The sequence below is a fragment of the Lathamus discolor genome, chromosome 9 (genome assembly GCF_037157495.1).
Source record: "Lathamus discolor isolate bLatDis1 chromosome 9, bLatDis1.hap1, whole genome shotgun sequence".
In the NCBI taxonomy this organism is placed as follows: domain Eukaryota; kingdom Metazoa; phylum Chordata; class Aves; order Psittaciformes; family Psittacidae; genus Lathamus; species Lathamus discolor.
In genome coordinates this window covers 22,483,909-22,500,761 of record NC_088892.1, presented here as the reverse complement: position 1 = coordinate 22,500,761, position 16,853 = coordinate 22,483,909, and the positions used below count along the sequence as shown (strand labels likewise).

Below are 16,853 nucleotides of genomic sequence, written 5' to 3'. Positions count from 1 at the left end.
ATCCTCCCCATTGATTCTACATGCCCAGTACCCGGACAGGAGACATTCACACCTCTGCTTACAACTGCTCAGCTACTTACTGCACCCACAGACAGGACACACCTGATCACCAGCACTGACCCACCTCCCCCTGCCCAGAGCTGGGAAATGGATTTCTCACTGCTCTGCAAGTTCCTCAGGTCCCTGGTTTGTGGTGTTGCTCTTGTTGCTGCTGTTACAACACTGGTACAAGGTGCCCAGAGAAGCTGTGGCTGCCCCATCCCTGGCAGTGCTCAAGGCCAGGCTGGACACAGGGGCTTGGAGCAAGCTGCTCCAGTGGAAGGGGTCCCTGCCCGTGGCAGGGGTTGGAGCTGGAGGAGCTTTAAGGTCCTTCCCGACACAAACCAGGCTGGGATCCTACAACAATCTGGTTCTAAATACATGCTTAAGAAGGCATTTTTATCTTACAAGTAGGGTGTAGAATAGCCTGATATACGCAGTTGTCAGCCTGAACTTTGGACGCGTTTCTGGATGTTAGCATGGCCTCAAGGCTTTTATAACAGGCAGAGCTGCATTGCACAACAACAGCATTAACATATATCAAATATCACCTGATAATCAATAATTAACAAGGAAAACCACTACTATTCTCCAGCCTCAAGCTAGAAGTATACAAATACTTCAACATTTTCAATAAACATCAAGTCCCCACACAAACCAAACCCCTTGTCTTAGACTACAGAAGACCCAGTTGAAGCTACCGCTTCGCTTCAGTCAACCAAGCTCCTGCACTGGGAAAACCTCAGTGTCATAAAGGAAGTCAATAAACTGTTGACATACAACTCCAGGTAGCAGAACAGATCTTATCCTAATGGAGATTTAGTCACTGTATTAAGTGAAGAAGTTTTGCCCATGAAAAAGCAATGCTCCCCTGCTCGCGAACCGCAATTACACCACGACCTTTGTTAATGTACTTCCAAAATACGCTCAATAAAAATTACTCAACCTATTTCAGGAGCACAATAAAAATGCTTCAGCGTGTTCATACAGGCTTAGGAGTCTTCAGTAATGTTTCGTGTACAGAACACAAGCTCCTCAGTATAGCACTTCACTCACAGAGCAGGAGAAAGTTCCCTGAGGAAGCCTGAAGCATTAATATGCTGCTTATACATCACACCAAGGAAAACACCTGCAGTTTGGAAGGGACCACAGGCAGCAGGGAAAGGCTGAGCCACAGCGGGTGCCCCTAGATGACGCTCTCAACACTGGGAGCTTTCACAATAACGGAACAGTAAAACCCAACCTCAGGGGAAGAACAGACAAGAGCAGCTCCACACACAGCAATCCCAGCCTGGACTAAAGGAGAAGGGGACAGCAGCTGAAGCCAGGTCATGGGGAGCTTTCTCCTCACCCAACACCCCAAGTCCTTCTCCCCAGGGTGGCTCCATCCCATCTCCCTCAGCCTGTGTCTGTGCTGGGGATTGCCCAGGACCTTGCACTTGGCTTTACTGAACTCCACGAGGTTCACACAGTCCCATCTCTCCAGCCTGTTCATATCCAGACTACATCACAAGCATCCTCCATGCCACTCCTCTATCGAAGGCCCTGTGGGCTTCTGTCTCTGGGCTTATGACCAGATGAAGGGTTTCAATCACAATCTCTCAAGAGCCCTGAAAGTATAGAGTTACTCTATACTTTTATATATATACTTTTGTAACTCTATACAACTCGTAGCATACATGGATTGCTCCTGGGGAGTGTATGCCACAGATTGAGAGGCATCAACTAAACACTGCTCTGCAAGGGTTAATGAAAAGCCTGAAAACATCACAGCAGGAGGCGAAATCTTGTGAAGCTTCTTAGTAAAATAACAAACACTCCAGTAAACTGAATCTTCCAGTGTTCAGAAGTGACTTTTGGGTAGCCAGCTTACCCTACCTAACAATAACAGCAAAGAAGCTCACAACATTAGAGCCCATTTTCCCATTTTCTGCTGTAAAACCTTTTGGTACCCCTCTCCTATATCACACACCAGAGCATCACCACCTGCTTCACTCAGAAGCTAAATCCATGGTATTTCCTCGAGCTACCATTCAAGTATCCATGTGACAAGGCACCTTGGAATCACTTTCCACTGAACTCTGAGGTTTCCCACCTGCTGTTACTTCCATCGCCATATCCTTTACCTGCAGGCTTCATCTAAACCACTTCCTTGGGAAAAAAGATCTACATATGCAAATAGAGGCCTGGGAAAAATGCTTCTGGATCAGGTTAGTCAGCATGATCCCAAACACCCATCACTGTCAGCAAGTTACTGGCTCTGGAGTGCTGTTAGTGGGTGAAGGTGGAAGCTCAGGGAACACCAGGCTGCAGATCAACTCAAAAGGCATCACTTCTCCTTTGCTTCCTAACAGCTATCTTGAGCATACCTTCAGAGGACACAGCCACTGAACTGATAATGCAGGAAACACCAGGTCATGAGCCCAGCATTGCACACACTGCTCACCGGCTTACAATGCCATGAGAGCTAAGTAAGATGTATCTCACATGCTGGTGATTTAGCTTACTACTTGGTAGCATGTGGACATGTTCTAACACTACAGGATTAAAAGCCAAGATGAGATTTGGATTTCTAATGCTACTCATCCTAGAAACAGACATTAAGGACCTCCCAAACACGAGGACCTTGAACACCAGGACGAGAGCAGCCCAGCTCTTCTGGCTCCAGTAACCACCTCTAAAAGAGGAGCCAAAAGCCAGACAACTTTAAGATAACTGACTGGCAAGAAACAAAAAGCCCAAGATCATTCTGGATGTCCTGACTTGTACCAAGAATCATTTCCACCCTTAAAACTCCTCTTCACCACACTGCACACGCACAGTTATTCTCTGACGTTACATTTGTTCTTGACTCCACAAGAATCGCAAGGATTTCTCAGAGCAAACCTGTGAGCAGCCAAGTTCCCTCCCTACCTTTCAAAGGGTGAAGGCTGCTAAACAGGATGCTTTTAAAGGAATGAATGCACAGTCTGAGTTGTCAGCTCAGTCCATCCAGGCTCAGGAAAAGTCAAGTGAAGCTTTAAGTGCATTCTGCTAAGATTTCAAAGCCACTCAAAAGCCTACAAATACATACATTTACCTTCTCAGCTAATCTGGACAAGCTTCTCAAGAAGCCGAAAGCCAACAGCCTTACAGGATCTCCTTGTGTTCCATACACTAGTGTGTACAAAGAACTGAACAGCTTCCTGGGTCATTATCGATTGTTCCAACAACTGACCTGAGGCCACACATTTTGCTCCCCAGCAATTAACCAATTACAGTATTTCATCAAAGGAGAGGGCTCAGGTTTTCAAGCCATGAACATTACAAGGCAGGCAGGCAGGCAGTCCTGGGTAAAACACTGTTCCATGGAAGAATTCAGTAACACGGTCAAAGAGCTCTACAAAAGAAAATGCAATCTTCCTCATCTGAACATTTGCATGTTAAGCATTAAACTGCTGTGTAGATACAAGAGTTCCCAAGAGCTGTTCATTTCCAATTGCCTATTTCCAAATCATGATATTTAACAATACAAAAACCTTCTCATTTCTGTTCTAGCCAAGGCTGACAAACAGCATCAACAGCATCTGCTGAACATTTGCGCTTTACCAGCACACTACTCACCCCCACAGGCTCTCTTAAGTCATCTATTTTGTACTGGCAAAAATCAGCAGAATCATTTTCAATGCCTCAATTGATGCAAGGATGCCTCCTGCAACATCTGCAAAGGGCTATATAAGGAATACAGAGCATGCACATACAGAAATATTTATGTATCCTTCAAACTAGAAAGCTTCATGCTACCAGCACCTGAGGATATTGTTAAAGGTGGCAGCTTTCTTGATAGATGAACCATTTAGTGAACATCTACTGAATCCTAAGTTTCAGAGAAGGAAATCAAATATGAAAGGTCAGACAAAGACCTACTCAGCCAGGCTTCCTGTCGAACAGCAGCTGATCCAGAAGCAGCAGGAACAGGACAACACTGCACCATAGCAGCCTTCCTCCCTAAAAGCCTTCCCAGTTTTGCTTCCCAAACAGCGCTCCCTCTACTGATGCACTGCCTCTTTCCTGCATGAAAACCTGGGATCACATCCACATTCAGCTACACAAATTGTTGCCCAGTTACGTTAATGGAACAGGAACAGTTTCACCGGGGTTTAGCCACTAGAAAACATTATTATTTGCATACACAAAGCATCTCAACTTTCTTACTGTTCATGGCAGGATCCCAGGGCTATGTTTCGCCATTCCCAAGTGGTCCAGGTTAATTTTGACATCTAGAACAAGGTTCGGGAAAAGAAAAAACATTGTCACACACATTTGCACACTGTTATTCACTGTAGTTGTTATTGTAAAGAACTGCAGGGTACAGCATCTCCCACAGAGTTAACTATTGGCTTCTGCAGTTCTTTGAGCTCCATCTCTGCTGTGAGTGGAAAATTGGATAGCCCCACTTCTTGCCTAGAGGGAAAGTTCACATAACTCACTGCAGAGCTGTGGCACCCTGCTCTTTCCCATGTATATACCGAGTGTTTCAGACCCAATTCTGCAAGACCACAGCTTCAAATAAAAACCAGTTTTAACAATAGTGCAGAAGAAAGAAACTCAGAGCTCATTTCTGCTTTCAGGCTACTCAGTCCGTATCTCAGCAGTAGAGCCACCATTCCATGCAAGTCATTGTACGCACACAAGTCACAGGAGGGACAAGTCCTAACAAAGCAACTCCTTCATCATGACATTAAGCCAAGCTTTCAGACATTCACCCCCTGCTGCATTCGCACTGGAAGCCATCGGCTGAGGTTGCAGGAAGAGCACCAGGCACAATGGGCTTGGAACGGCACGGAGCTGCAGGATCTGGCAGGAGCCACTGCTCTGCTGTTTAATGCCAGGAACACAGCATGTCCCATTGACAAGGGAAAAAGCAGGCAGTTACCCCAACACGCAGGGAGCGAGTATCTGCACTGTTACCTGCAATGGCTGTCATGTGTTCAACTGTTCTAACGTAAAGCAGAGTGAGGAAACACTGGTGACACCACCATTGCTTCTGCTTCCTCTGCACTTGCGCTCCAGAAAGAAGGAAGTTGTTTAGTCTGCAGAAGAGAAGACCCAGGGGGGACCTTAGCACACCCCACAACTACCTAAAGGAAGGCTGTAGTGAGGTGAGGTCAGTCTCTGTTCCCAAGGAACAAGGGATGGGACAAGAGGAACCGGCCTCAAGCTGCCCCAGGGCAGGTTCAGATGGAGCTGAGGAACAATTCCTGCCCCAGAGGGTGCTCAGCATTGGAACAGGCTGCCCAGGGCAGGGCTGCAGGCACCGGCCCTGCAAGTGCTCACACACCGTGGGGATGAGGCCTCAGTGCCATGGGTCAGTGGTGGCCTTGACGGTGCTGGGAGCGGTTGGACTGGAGGAGCTGAAAGGGCTTTTCCAACCTGGGTGATTCAAGGATTCTGCAGTTCTAAACGGAAGCATCCCATCTGCTCACGTTCAGGCAGCACCAGCAAACGAGGGTCGCTGCTGGAATAACTCAATGAACAAACTCCTCAGTGTCAAGCCCTTGCCAAACGATAAACCATCCGTAACAGCAATATTACACAGGAAACCACAGATTAACCGACAGTATCAGATAAAAAGCACTATGGGATGTTCAAGCTTCTGAGCCAAAACCAAAAGGAGTTACCTTAAGATTTGTGAGGCTATTGCAGCCTGTTTCATGAAGCTTTCTTCCTTTTATGCTCCTCCTTGAAGTGTCAGATTATTTGGCTGTTTGCATATGCCCACCTATGCACAGAGCCATCAGAAAAACCCACGTTCCAGAATTCAAGTATTAAGGTGTCAGGAGTGACACACACAGAAGCCTCTTACCCAGAAGCAAACCAGAGACACAAGAAGTTAGGAAGTTGTTTCTGATGGCAAGAAGCCCTCTAAACGCAGGAGGAGGTCCCAGCCTCCCCCCCATCCCCTGGCAGGGCACTCTGCAGAACCTGCATCCCTGCAGGGCCGAGCAGGCTGCTCCAGTGACGCATGCAGCACCACACTGGAGGGCTTGTGAGAGGCTTTGGGTGATGGAAACCTCACACAATGTCAGGCTTGTTCCACACATCTGGGATGGCCCTGACACAGTAAAGTCAATACAAAGACAGCGTTTTCTCCTCCAGCCCACTCTTTTTTCCTCCTCCCCCCATTTCTTTTTCCACCATTATTTATCCCTGACTCCCGGTTAGGAACTGTGAAGTGTTGCCATGCAACCTCTGCTCTGGCACATTCACACTTCCCAGCCAAACCCCCTCCTACTGTTAATTTTCCTAATGAATAAACGACCTGAACTAATAATGGGAGCTGGTGATAACCACAGCCCAGGCTTCTCCATGGGGAAGACAGGCCTCTTCGCCAGCAACCCCACAGCACCCGCCAGCACTGCTGGAAGAGCATTAGCACAACTGCCAGCCCCATAAAGCATGTCAAAACCTAACCGCTTCTTCTTTCACTCCACACCAGCGGGTCACTACAGCCTAAGCAGGAAATACACTCATTCCCTAGGAGGATCATGAACTGGGATGCTCTGACTTCACCCATCCTCGCAGAAGCCACATTGCTGCCTTTTGAGAAGCATTTTAGGCTGTGGCCCTCTGCCCTGGGTTTGGATCTCCTCCTCTAGGAACATCCAGGCCATGGAGAGCTCAGCACCTTCAGCTGCTTGTCCCTGCTCCATGGCACAAGGCTGCCAGCAGACCTGCTCCCAGAGACTATCTAACCTAGTTACACAGGATCAACTGATACTGAGAATGATTCTTTAGGCTGTTTAAACCATTCCATCTTATTTGGGTTGGCATTGTGCAGAAGAGCTCACATAAGTGCCTAAGCTGCCAGAGGCAAGGTTTACAGCCCCCTTACTGAAACATTTCCTCCTACACACCAGGAATGATGGCCAGCAGCAAAACCAGACAAGAAGCCCCTGGCAGCATCCCGAAAGAAACAAGGGCCATTGGCACACTGTGTCACCCAAGGAATGAATTCTAAGAGGAGGACAAGCCTTGCCTGCATCTGCTCAGCCTGTTCCAGGGCAGTCATTTCACCCAGCTCTCAGAGCTCCTTGTGCTGGGACAGCCACACGAGCACCTATGGTCACACTGTGTGCAAGCCTCTGCCCTTGCAGGAAGGCAAGAGATGCTGGCGACATGCATCGTGTTGTCCTAAGGCTACAAGTCCTGCAAGATCAAAATGCCATCACCAGAGGCTGGAGTCAGACTATGCGCTTACTGAGCTGGGCTGTATTACTGCACCCATCCCACCCACAAACCCCAGGAAAACAAAATGTGAAGGAAGACTACAGCAGTGTAACAAGATTTGGGAGCAGAAACCAGCTTTTTCTTCTGTGCAAGCGAAGCAGCATCACACTAAGCTCTCAGTCCATGACTGTGGCTCTTAAACACCACCAGGTACACAGATCAGCAAGAGGATTAAGGACAAAAAACGAAGCTTAAGGAAAGCAAAACCTCAGGGTCTCCACCTCCAGGGTCCATTTAGAGCCCCACAGCAAACCCCTCCACATAGCCAACCTTCCATTAAGAGAAGCTCTTACACCAGTTCTGAAAAGGATAAGCCTACTTGCAGAGAGAGGAGCCAGGCTCTGTCAGCACACAGCACCACCACCAAGGTGGAGGTAATGCCTCTTCCACCAACACCAGGGTAGCTGATACCATGGTTCTCTCACTGCTGCTCCCCTCTAAAGTTCCTGTTTGGGCATTAAAGGCAAAATTGTCAGATTCAGGGGTAAATGTGATGCCGGGTTTCAGAGGTGCAGAGCCATCGAGGGAGCACCGTGCAGCAACTCAAGTCACCGAGTAAATCCAGATTCAGGATTGCTGCATTATATAGATTTACCCTTTGATTCTTTTGTAGCTCAAATGTCTAATTCCTAGCTTCCAGTTTGAACGTGTAAGTTTGCAGTCTTTAATTTATATAAGATATCTCATAGGGCACATACCCTGATGGAAATATTTTCATTCCACTGTATAGCAACATGCTTAGAACAGCAAACACAAGAGCCCTGCTTAAATTGCTAGATATACCATCACTGCTAAATTACAAATTCAACATGCAAGAGAACAAAACTGGTTACGTTCTGTTCCTGCTAAAAGCCTCCCACATAAACAAGCAATAAAATATAGTTGCTAAGAGCAGCAATACAACCACGTATGTATTTTTTAGCTTGGAGTTGCTACTACTTCAAATGTTACCCACTAGCAGTGAGCAGAAAGATGATCAGGGAGGGGGATAAGCTATTAATACAAGTCTTCTACAACTCTGGCACCACGGTGGATAATCAGCTTCTAAAAAAATATATAGCTACAGAATAGATGCCAAGGTCTGTAGGATTCCAGTGCCACGGCTTTAAATAACAGATGTGCTACTCACTTCCTCTGCTCTATTCCAAACCTGTGGGCAGCCATAAACTTGCCCAGAACCATGCCCGTTTCCTAACACTGAAGCTACTTAAGCCAAGCACTGAGCAGCCGAAGGTATTCAAGGCAGAAGAGCAATCCATGTTTCCTGCATGGCTTCCTTCAGGAGCCAGGCAGCATCTGCCAACGTTCCAAGTCCTCCAGAGGCGAGACAAAAAGCTTTCCCCTCACCTTTCTGTAGTGCATAAGTCATGCTTTCATGTGAAGATTTTACTGAAAGCATGAATTTACATGGATCATTCAGCTTCTGCACAGGTGAAAGGTGAGCTGGAGCAGGAGCATCTCTTAAAAGCATCTGGAAACTTGGGAACGTTGCCCTGGTCCTGCTGCGCTGCGTTCAATGCATCATAGAATCACAGAATGGTTTGGGTTGGAAGGGACGTTAAAGCTCCTCCAGCTCCAACCCCTGCCACGGGCAGGGACCCCTTCCACTGGAGCAGCTTGCTCCAAGCCCCTGTGTCCAACCTGGCCTTGAGCACTGCCAGGGATGGGGCAGCCACAGCTTCTCTGGGCACCCTGTGCCAGCACCTCAGCACCCTCACAGGGAAGAGCTTCTGCCTAAGAGCTCAGCTCAGTCTCCTCTATTTAAGTTTAAAGCCATCACCCCTTGTCCTATCACTACAATCGCATTCTCGACCTGCTGGGAGAAGCAGTCCTGCTTTCCCTCCACTCACCTCCAGCCATGGCATTCCTGCTTCTACCTGTGTGAGCAACAGCAAGGTGTAGCCACGGGGCGAGTTCGCAGCCTGATCTGAACGTTACTGAGTGGGTTAGTTTCCCAGGAGATAAGAGCATGAAAGAAATCACCCTGCAATCACAGCAGCTCTGCCAAGGGAGCTCAGCAGGAGCTCAGGTACCAGGCAGGACCACCCAGAGATGCAGCAGATGAGGCTCCTGCAGCACCAAATCACCTCCAGAGCCTCTGGCATCAGATTCTGCCCTCCAAGTGTGAATCTTCTGCTTCATTCTCCATCTATCCAGGTTATGAAGAAGTTTCAAATTTAAAAGAAATTCTTTCCATTTATTTCTTACAGAATTGTTTGAACACACAGAAAATGTGCTACAAGAATGTGTAACAGAAATAGAGCTTCAGCTTCAGAGAGCTGGGGTTTGTGCCACTCCAGTAACAACCTGCTGGGTATTTCAGATCATCATCTTCACACACTGCCGGGTATTTCACATGAGCGTTATCAGATAAGGTCAGTGTTCAAAAGAATCAAAGTTCCCACGATGGTAAATGAAATGCACGTGGAACGGATTCAACTTGAAACTAGCACAGACCACTCGCATGGAGATCCCAAGAGCAGGCAGGAAGCAGGAACTGGGTCAGAACTCAGGTGTTTCTCCTTGCTTTCTTCAGCCCACAGGAGTCTCTAAGCATCACCACTCATACACCTCAAACTGTGATCTGTTCTTTTCAGGACATGGATCCTCACCCTCCTCATAACAACAGTTTGCACAGGACCAGATGCAGGTGTAACTAAGCTGGTTTACAACATATCACGGCTTTCATTTGTTGTGTTGCTAAATCCGGGTCTGCAATTTCTGAAGGATACAGATTGTTAAACCTGCCCCTTTCCAGCTGTTCCCCTCACCAAGAACAAAGGAAACAAAGCTCTCCCTCGCTTCCCTGCAAAGATGGAAATTCACATTCAGAACACACGGAGATGCTGAGCACTGCGATACCTGTTAAAGCAGTTAAAGAACTCAGAGCCAGGACAAGCACTCAAACCATCCCCTCCCTGGTTTAACCACGCACCTCCACAACACATTCCCACATGCTTTAGCGGTTTTCCTCTCACAAGGTGAAACAGCTTAGGCAGGACCTCTGTCCTAAAGCAGCTTATACCTCCCACCTCCAGGCAAGCAGACTCAGAGAGGCAGGACAAGCAAGGAGACAACCAGCAAGCAGGAGCTGCAGGTGTCTGGCATGGTGGGTAATAGTCCTGCTGCTGACAACCGGTTCCACTGCTGGGCCCAGCCACATGCACAAAACATTGGTGGTTTAGGGAGAGGATCCACAGGGACCTGGACAGGTTGGAGAGGTGGGACCGTGTGTGCTGGGCTGCCCCCCCAAAGTGTGAGCAGCAGCTCGGGGGGGAGGGGGGGGGGGTATCCTGCCCCTCTGCTGCGCTCTGGGGAGATCCCCCCTGCAGTCCTGATCCAGCTCTGGGGCAGCAGCACAAGAGGGATGTGGCAGGGGGTTGCGACTGGATGAGCTTAGAGGTCCCTTCCAACCTAAACAGGCTGTGACTCCATGTGCATCACTGGCTGGGCACCCCCAGAGCAAGTGCCCATGGAAAGGAACAGCACAACGAATGACCTGACAGGGCACTGGGTAACGCTGATGCTCTCAAAGATTGAAATGGGAAAAGGTTTTAAGTTTTTCCCCACATCTCAGCAACTACACTTTGGGGCAAAAGCTCCAAGAACTTCTTTGAAAGCAAAACTTCTGTTCATGGTCTGTTTTCATTGCGACTTTCACCTGTACCAGCAGATATTTCATATGAAAGAAACCAAGCAGAACAGTGTTGGCATTGCCAAACATCTCTCACATTTTGCAGCTATAACACACCACCAAGCAGCTGCACCAGCCACAAAGAAGAAGACAGAACAAAAGCCTCAAGAAATCATATGACCAGAGCCATTAGTATTTGCAAGGAAGCACTGTTCCCACAAAGGAAACTAAATGACAGATTCCCCACAGCAAGCTGAAAGCAAAACCATTGAGAATACACATCAGTAACTGGTGCTCTCTTCAAAAGATGAGTACACCTGATTCACTCTAAAAGAGCAGCTCGAAACACACATGGAAGTCATCAAATTCATTGTAGGACATGGGAAATCGCTTGAATTCCCTTACTGTTGGTATTCTGAAACACGCGGGCTGATTAAAGGAGTCAGACTTACACTTGCAAGTTCCTCTTGGGTTCCAGCAGATCCCTTCCTACCTCAGCAGCCAAAAGGTATCTTCAAGCAACCCCCTTCTGAAACACTCCCGTCACCAGTTTCAGGTCACACACAGCAATTCCCTGTATCTCAGTGCACTTACAGCTTGTTTCCTCCTCAGGTCCTGCCCACACAGGACTCAGGCTACCCACACTATGTGTCTTCCACCCAAAACCAGCAAGTTCCTCGGTAACCCTGAATGCCCACTGAACACATGCCCTGTCTTCCAGAGACCACAACTCAACATGGCTTCTTTACTTCCTAGTTTTTCCAAGACACTTTGCTTTGGGAGAGCAAATACACCAAAAGAAACTTCCCCCACACTGTTGCATTTGAGTTCTCCATAAAGCTCTGATTTCCCAACTTTAAGAAACCTTTTGTATCACAAAGAGTTAAAAACATGAAGATGTTTCCCTCCAGTGCTCTGACAACACAAAACACTGGGAATACAAAAACCTGAGGGCAGAGAACCTGGAAAGGAAAGCAGAACACATGGTGCCCCATGCAGTAATGATTTCACCTCCCACTCACACTGGCATGCACACACACTGCGCCAGATCTGTGATAGAGGCATCCATCCCTGTGAACCCAGCCCCAGGCCACCAAAGTCAACTTTCATAAGCTGTAAGAGTCACTGGAAAAGTGGTTTACTATGGATAGTGAAACAGCCAAACAGGGAGCACGCTGAGGCGGAGAGATCTTAAATCCCAGGTTGGTTTGGGTTGAAGGGACCTTGAAGCTCCTCCAGCTCCAACCCCTGCCCCGGGCAGGGACCCCTTCCACTGGAGCAGCTTGCTCCAAGCCCCTGTGTCCAACCTGGCCTTGAGCACTGCCAGGGATGGGGCAGCCACAGCTTCTCTGGGCACCCTGTGCCAGCGCCTCAGCACCCTCACAGGGAAGAGCTTCTGCCTAAGAGCTCAGCTCAGTCTCCCCTCGGGCAGGTTCAAGCCATTCCCCTTGGCCTGTCCCTACAGGCCCTTGTCCCAAGCCCCTCTCCAGGTTTCTTGTAGCCCCTTCAGGCACTGGAAAGCCACAGTAAATGCTTTGCTATAGGTCATTCTCTGCCACATTAAGTTTTGCCAGCATGGACAGATCAACTAAAAGAGTAAAGACACAAAAAGCAGGTTTTACACATCAGAGGTGCCCCAGCAATGGGACAACCATGCAAAAGCAGAGCATTTTTGACAGCTTTGCTTGTGGTGCTTGTGGAGGTGATACAGTAGAGCTCACAGAAACTCTCCCTGCAGTACCCATTGCACATTCAGAGTCTCTACCAACATGTTTCTTTGTAGTGTGGACTAATTAACCCTTCCTAATAGCTGGCCCACACTATGAACACACAGCCCTTGAGGTCACAACATTGGTACTTTGAATTCAGACAGCAGAGGGGAATCCAGACATCCCGGGCTTCATCACCACTGCCAAGGAAACACAGACAAGTACTACGTTATACTGAGATACACTCCACCAGTTTGCTGATTTGGGGGTTATTTTTAGGGGCTCCAACATTTTGAGCTTCTTGGAAACCAAAAGAAAGAAAACCCACACACTTAAGGTTACTGGAATTCCAGGGGGAAGCAAGGCTTCACTTTGTATGCTCAACCCCATGTGCTTCTCTGCAGCTCATGTGCCAGACCAAGAGCCCTGTTTGCAGCAGCTTCAATTCACCCCCCCTCTGAGCCCCCTTAGAGCTCACTGAAGGATCCATCACCAACCTCACACACTGCCTCTGCAGCGGTATGAGCTAACACACTCCCTTCTCTGGGCAAGCCAAATGCTGACAGGCTGGTTGAGATGATCCCAGTGCCCATCACCTCCCATGGACATGCTCTGCTCTTACTGCGGGCACACGCTGGGTCGGGGAGTCTGTGCATGGCCCTGTTTTCTGGCGGGGCAGGTTCAGTGATCTGCTTCATCCCCAGTACATGTGCCAGGGGTACCACAAAGCACTCAAGTCCCCGAGCCACTATCACTGAAGCAGAGTAAATACAGGTGAGCTGCAGCCTCAGGTGACTTCGGCTCAGTGAACCTCCCACAGAACGGCAGAAGAAACCTTTTCAAATGATAATAAATAACTGCTGGCTGGGGCAAAGCCACTTGAATCCATGTGGGAGCCCTGGTGCCAAGCCAAGGCAGAGCATCGTGCTAATTCATGCTGGGAGCTCACTGCGATGGGTCTGAACTTCAGATGGGAAGGAAACTGTTTAGAAGCACGATCCCAGCCCCACAGGGATCACAGAGTGCATTCAGGGTGGCATTTCACCCCAGCTACTACCCACACTTACGACAGTCTTTTACTATCACCTCTCTGCAGCGTGTTCTGGTATTAAAGGAGACTGCAGAACAGGCTTTGCATGGAAGCACAGCAGTGGGGAGAGTGCCCTGAAGGTTCTTCATTACCATTATCTCTGTCTGCAGCTCACTGGGGAAAGAATAAGGAAACTCCTCCGTGGCGTTCTATTCAAATGTATGAGCCACAGTTAAAGGAGAGACATTTCTAAAGCAGACTTCACAGCAGGGCCAGGGCAGCATCAGTTTCATTGACACTCCGAAGCCCCGAGCTAAAGAGCCCTTTGCCACACGGACCTGCAAGCGACGTTCCCCGCACCTCCCGCACGGCAGCCGGGACCCGAGCCGCGGCTCCCACCTCTCCTGAGTTAACACCGCGCTTCTCATAGGCACAAAGTCCTGAGCAGCGAGCCCCGAGTCAAACACAGCGTGGCCTAAATCTGATGCGAACAGGGACAAGAGGAAACCACCAAGTTAATTACACCCTGCATTACATCCCTGTTTCTAATGGCTGCATCTCACAACCAAGCCCCTAAACTCCAGACCTCGACCAGCCGAGCAGCGACCGGGAACAATGCACACGGGCAGCAGACGGGGCCGCGGGACGGAGACCGCGGCTGCAGGGCTCCGGGACAATGCCTGCAGGAGCGGAGCCGGAGGCGCCTCTCCGCGGCACAAAGCCCGCTCCGGAGCACGCCGGGACCCGCGGCCCTGCCGGCGCTCCCCCCGGCTCTCTCCCTCGCTAACCGGGTACCCCCCGGCAGCCCCGCCGCCCCGCACAGGCCCCGCAGCACACAGCGGCCCCCGGCCGCGGCACAGCCGCAGGGTGCCCCTCGCTCACCTGCGGGACGCGGCCGCCGGGCCCCGCTCCGGAGCGTCCCCGAAGTCCCGAGCGCGGCCGCGCGCCCGGTACCGCCCCCCGGCACAGCGCGTCACCGACAGCGCCAACATGGCGGGCGGGCGGTGCGCATGCGCACGTGGCTGTGAGGAGAGGCGGGGCGGGTGGGCGGTGAAGGGGGCGGGGTTAAAGGGGGGAAAGGGGCGGGGTTATGGGGAAGGGGGCGGGGTCTGAGACCCGCGGGAGGGAGGGAGGGATGGATGGAGGATGGATGGATGGGTGGATGGATGGATGGATGGATGGGTGGATGGATGGATGGATGGATGGATGGATGGGTGGATGGATGGGTGGATGGGTGAATGGATGGATGGATGGATGGATGGATGGATGGATGGATGGATGGATGAGTGGGTGGATGGGTGGATGGATGGATGGGTGGATGGGTGGATGGACAGGTGGGTGGATGGATGGATGGATGGGTTCAGTAGCTCTCTAACTCCAGCTTGATTCCAGCCATAGGCGGGGCACTTCCAAAGCCCACTAACCACCCTGGTCCCCATTAATGTGCAACAAATCCTACAGAGCTGTTTTTTCCAAGTAATTGTAATAACTTGGAGTAAAAACTAACGTGTGCTGAGCGCAGACAGCCTGTTCGTGGCTGTTCCCACAGGCTGGCATCCCATCCTGAAGGCCAGGACATGCTGACGGAAGCTGCTCGCCCGCCAACCATCTGGAGAGGCTCTGTGAGTATTACTCCAGCCTCCAAGAGGGAGGAAGGGATCTGAGCAGCAATAAATCATGTTTGCTGAGGCTGGTGAAGCCTCGTAAAAAGTCTCCTATGAGCAGAGCGTGCCCAGGTCCTGTTCTTGCTGTTTGGCCCTGGTGTGAATTGGAAATGTCCCCAGGGAGGTGACTGAAACAAAAATCCCCAGAGGGAAATTTGGCCTCAACACTGGAATGGAGAAGCTGTGGCTGCCCCATCCCTGGCAGTGCTCAAGGCCAGGTTGGACACAGGGGCTTGGAGCAAGCTGCTCCAGTGGAAGGGGTCCCTGCCTGTGGCAGGGGTTGGAGCTGGAGGAGCTTTGAGGTCCCTTCCAACACAAACCAGGCTGGGGTTCTGTGGTTCTATGAAATTCACAGTCCCGGCAGTGCTCTGCTGCATTGTCCCACTCCATCTCCCCATGCTTCAGGGCAGAGAAATCGGCACCATCCTTCTCCCCAGCCCAGCACAGCAGGATCAGCTCAGTTGAAGTTCAGCAAGCCCAGGCCATGGCTACTTGGGCAGAAAACAGCACTAAAAGAGGTAATAAAGCTTCATGAAAGGGGTATTTGAAAAGCCTCTCCTTGCAGAGCCATTGCCTTTAAACCACGAGACATCAGAGTTCTTCCCTGTGCTTGGAAGAGGACATAACTGCCTGGCACGTGCTGGCACACATAAGCATTTACATTACAACTACAACACAGATAGGCCCTGTGTGTGCATCCTCGGTTTCCACCTTGTTTCACCATCCACAGCCACTTCCACAAACGTAAAACTCCAACCTAAAGACTAATTTTTGTTGGTACCACTGTTAATGCCTCAGCTCTCTTTGCCCTCCATAGAGTCTCCCACCATGGACATGATAATTATTGGAGCAGCAGAGAATCACAGGCTCTTTGCCATTCCCTGCCAGGCAAAATCACAGCAGAATAGGAAGAAGTCAGCTGCAAGATCGTCTCTCTTCACAGAGAAACATTTCCAATGGAAATGGAGCATCCCACTGGAAAGGTGCACTCAGAAGATTAACATATGTAGGAAGAGGGAATTATATTGGCCACTGAGCATTAAAATTCATCATGTGTGGGGGTAAAAAAAGGCAGAAAACATTCTAGGTACAATTGATCCGAGCCTTATGAGCTGGGAAAGATAAGTGATATGTGAAAGGAGTGGAAGGAAAGATGGGAAATCAGGGAGGGTGCCTCCGGGAGCACAGCCCGTAACTAACGTTCGGGCAGAAAGGAGGCCATCCACTGCAAGCAGAGCAGGAAGAGCCCCAGGGACTTGGAGTGGCTGGAAAATTAAACAGAGCAGCTACATAGGCAGTATCTGACCTAAATAAGGCACTTACATCCTTACATTATCCATAGCTTTATAGAGACTATTATAACCACTAGCAGAGGGCCAGAGCATATTCTTGGGCACCCTGTGCCAGCGCCTCAGCATCCTCACAGGGGAGAACTTCTGCCTAAGAGCTCATCTCAATCTCCCCTGTTCAAGTTTTAATCCATTGCCTCTTGTTCTACCGCTACAGCC

At 49.7% G+C, this 16,853-nt stretch overlaps 1 protein-coding gene across 4 annotated transcripts in view; it reads right to left on the bottom strand.

Annotated features, from left to right (window-relative positions):
• The window catches only part of KLHL13 (kelch like family member 13), a 61,468-nt gene extending 46,767 nt beyond the window's left edge, over window positions 1–14,701 (bottom strand). The window contains exons 1-2 of one of the 4 annotated variants that reach the window (XM_065689481.1): window positions 14,564–14,647; window positions 4,234–4,298 (exon numbers count right to left, since the gene is read on the bottom strand). In XM_065689481.1, the coding sequence (XP_065545553.1) occupies window positions 4,234–4,298 (65 nt within the window). In that variant the 5' untranslated portion in view covers window positions 14,564–14,647. Of the gene's footprint in view, window positions 1–4,233; window positions 4,299–14,563 lie in introns of all 4 variants that reach the window. The other 3 variants (XM_065689482.1, XM_065689479.1, XM_065689483.1) reach the window with 3 other exon arrangements.
• Between the last annotated feature and the right edge of the window lie 2,152 nt (window positions 14,702–16,853).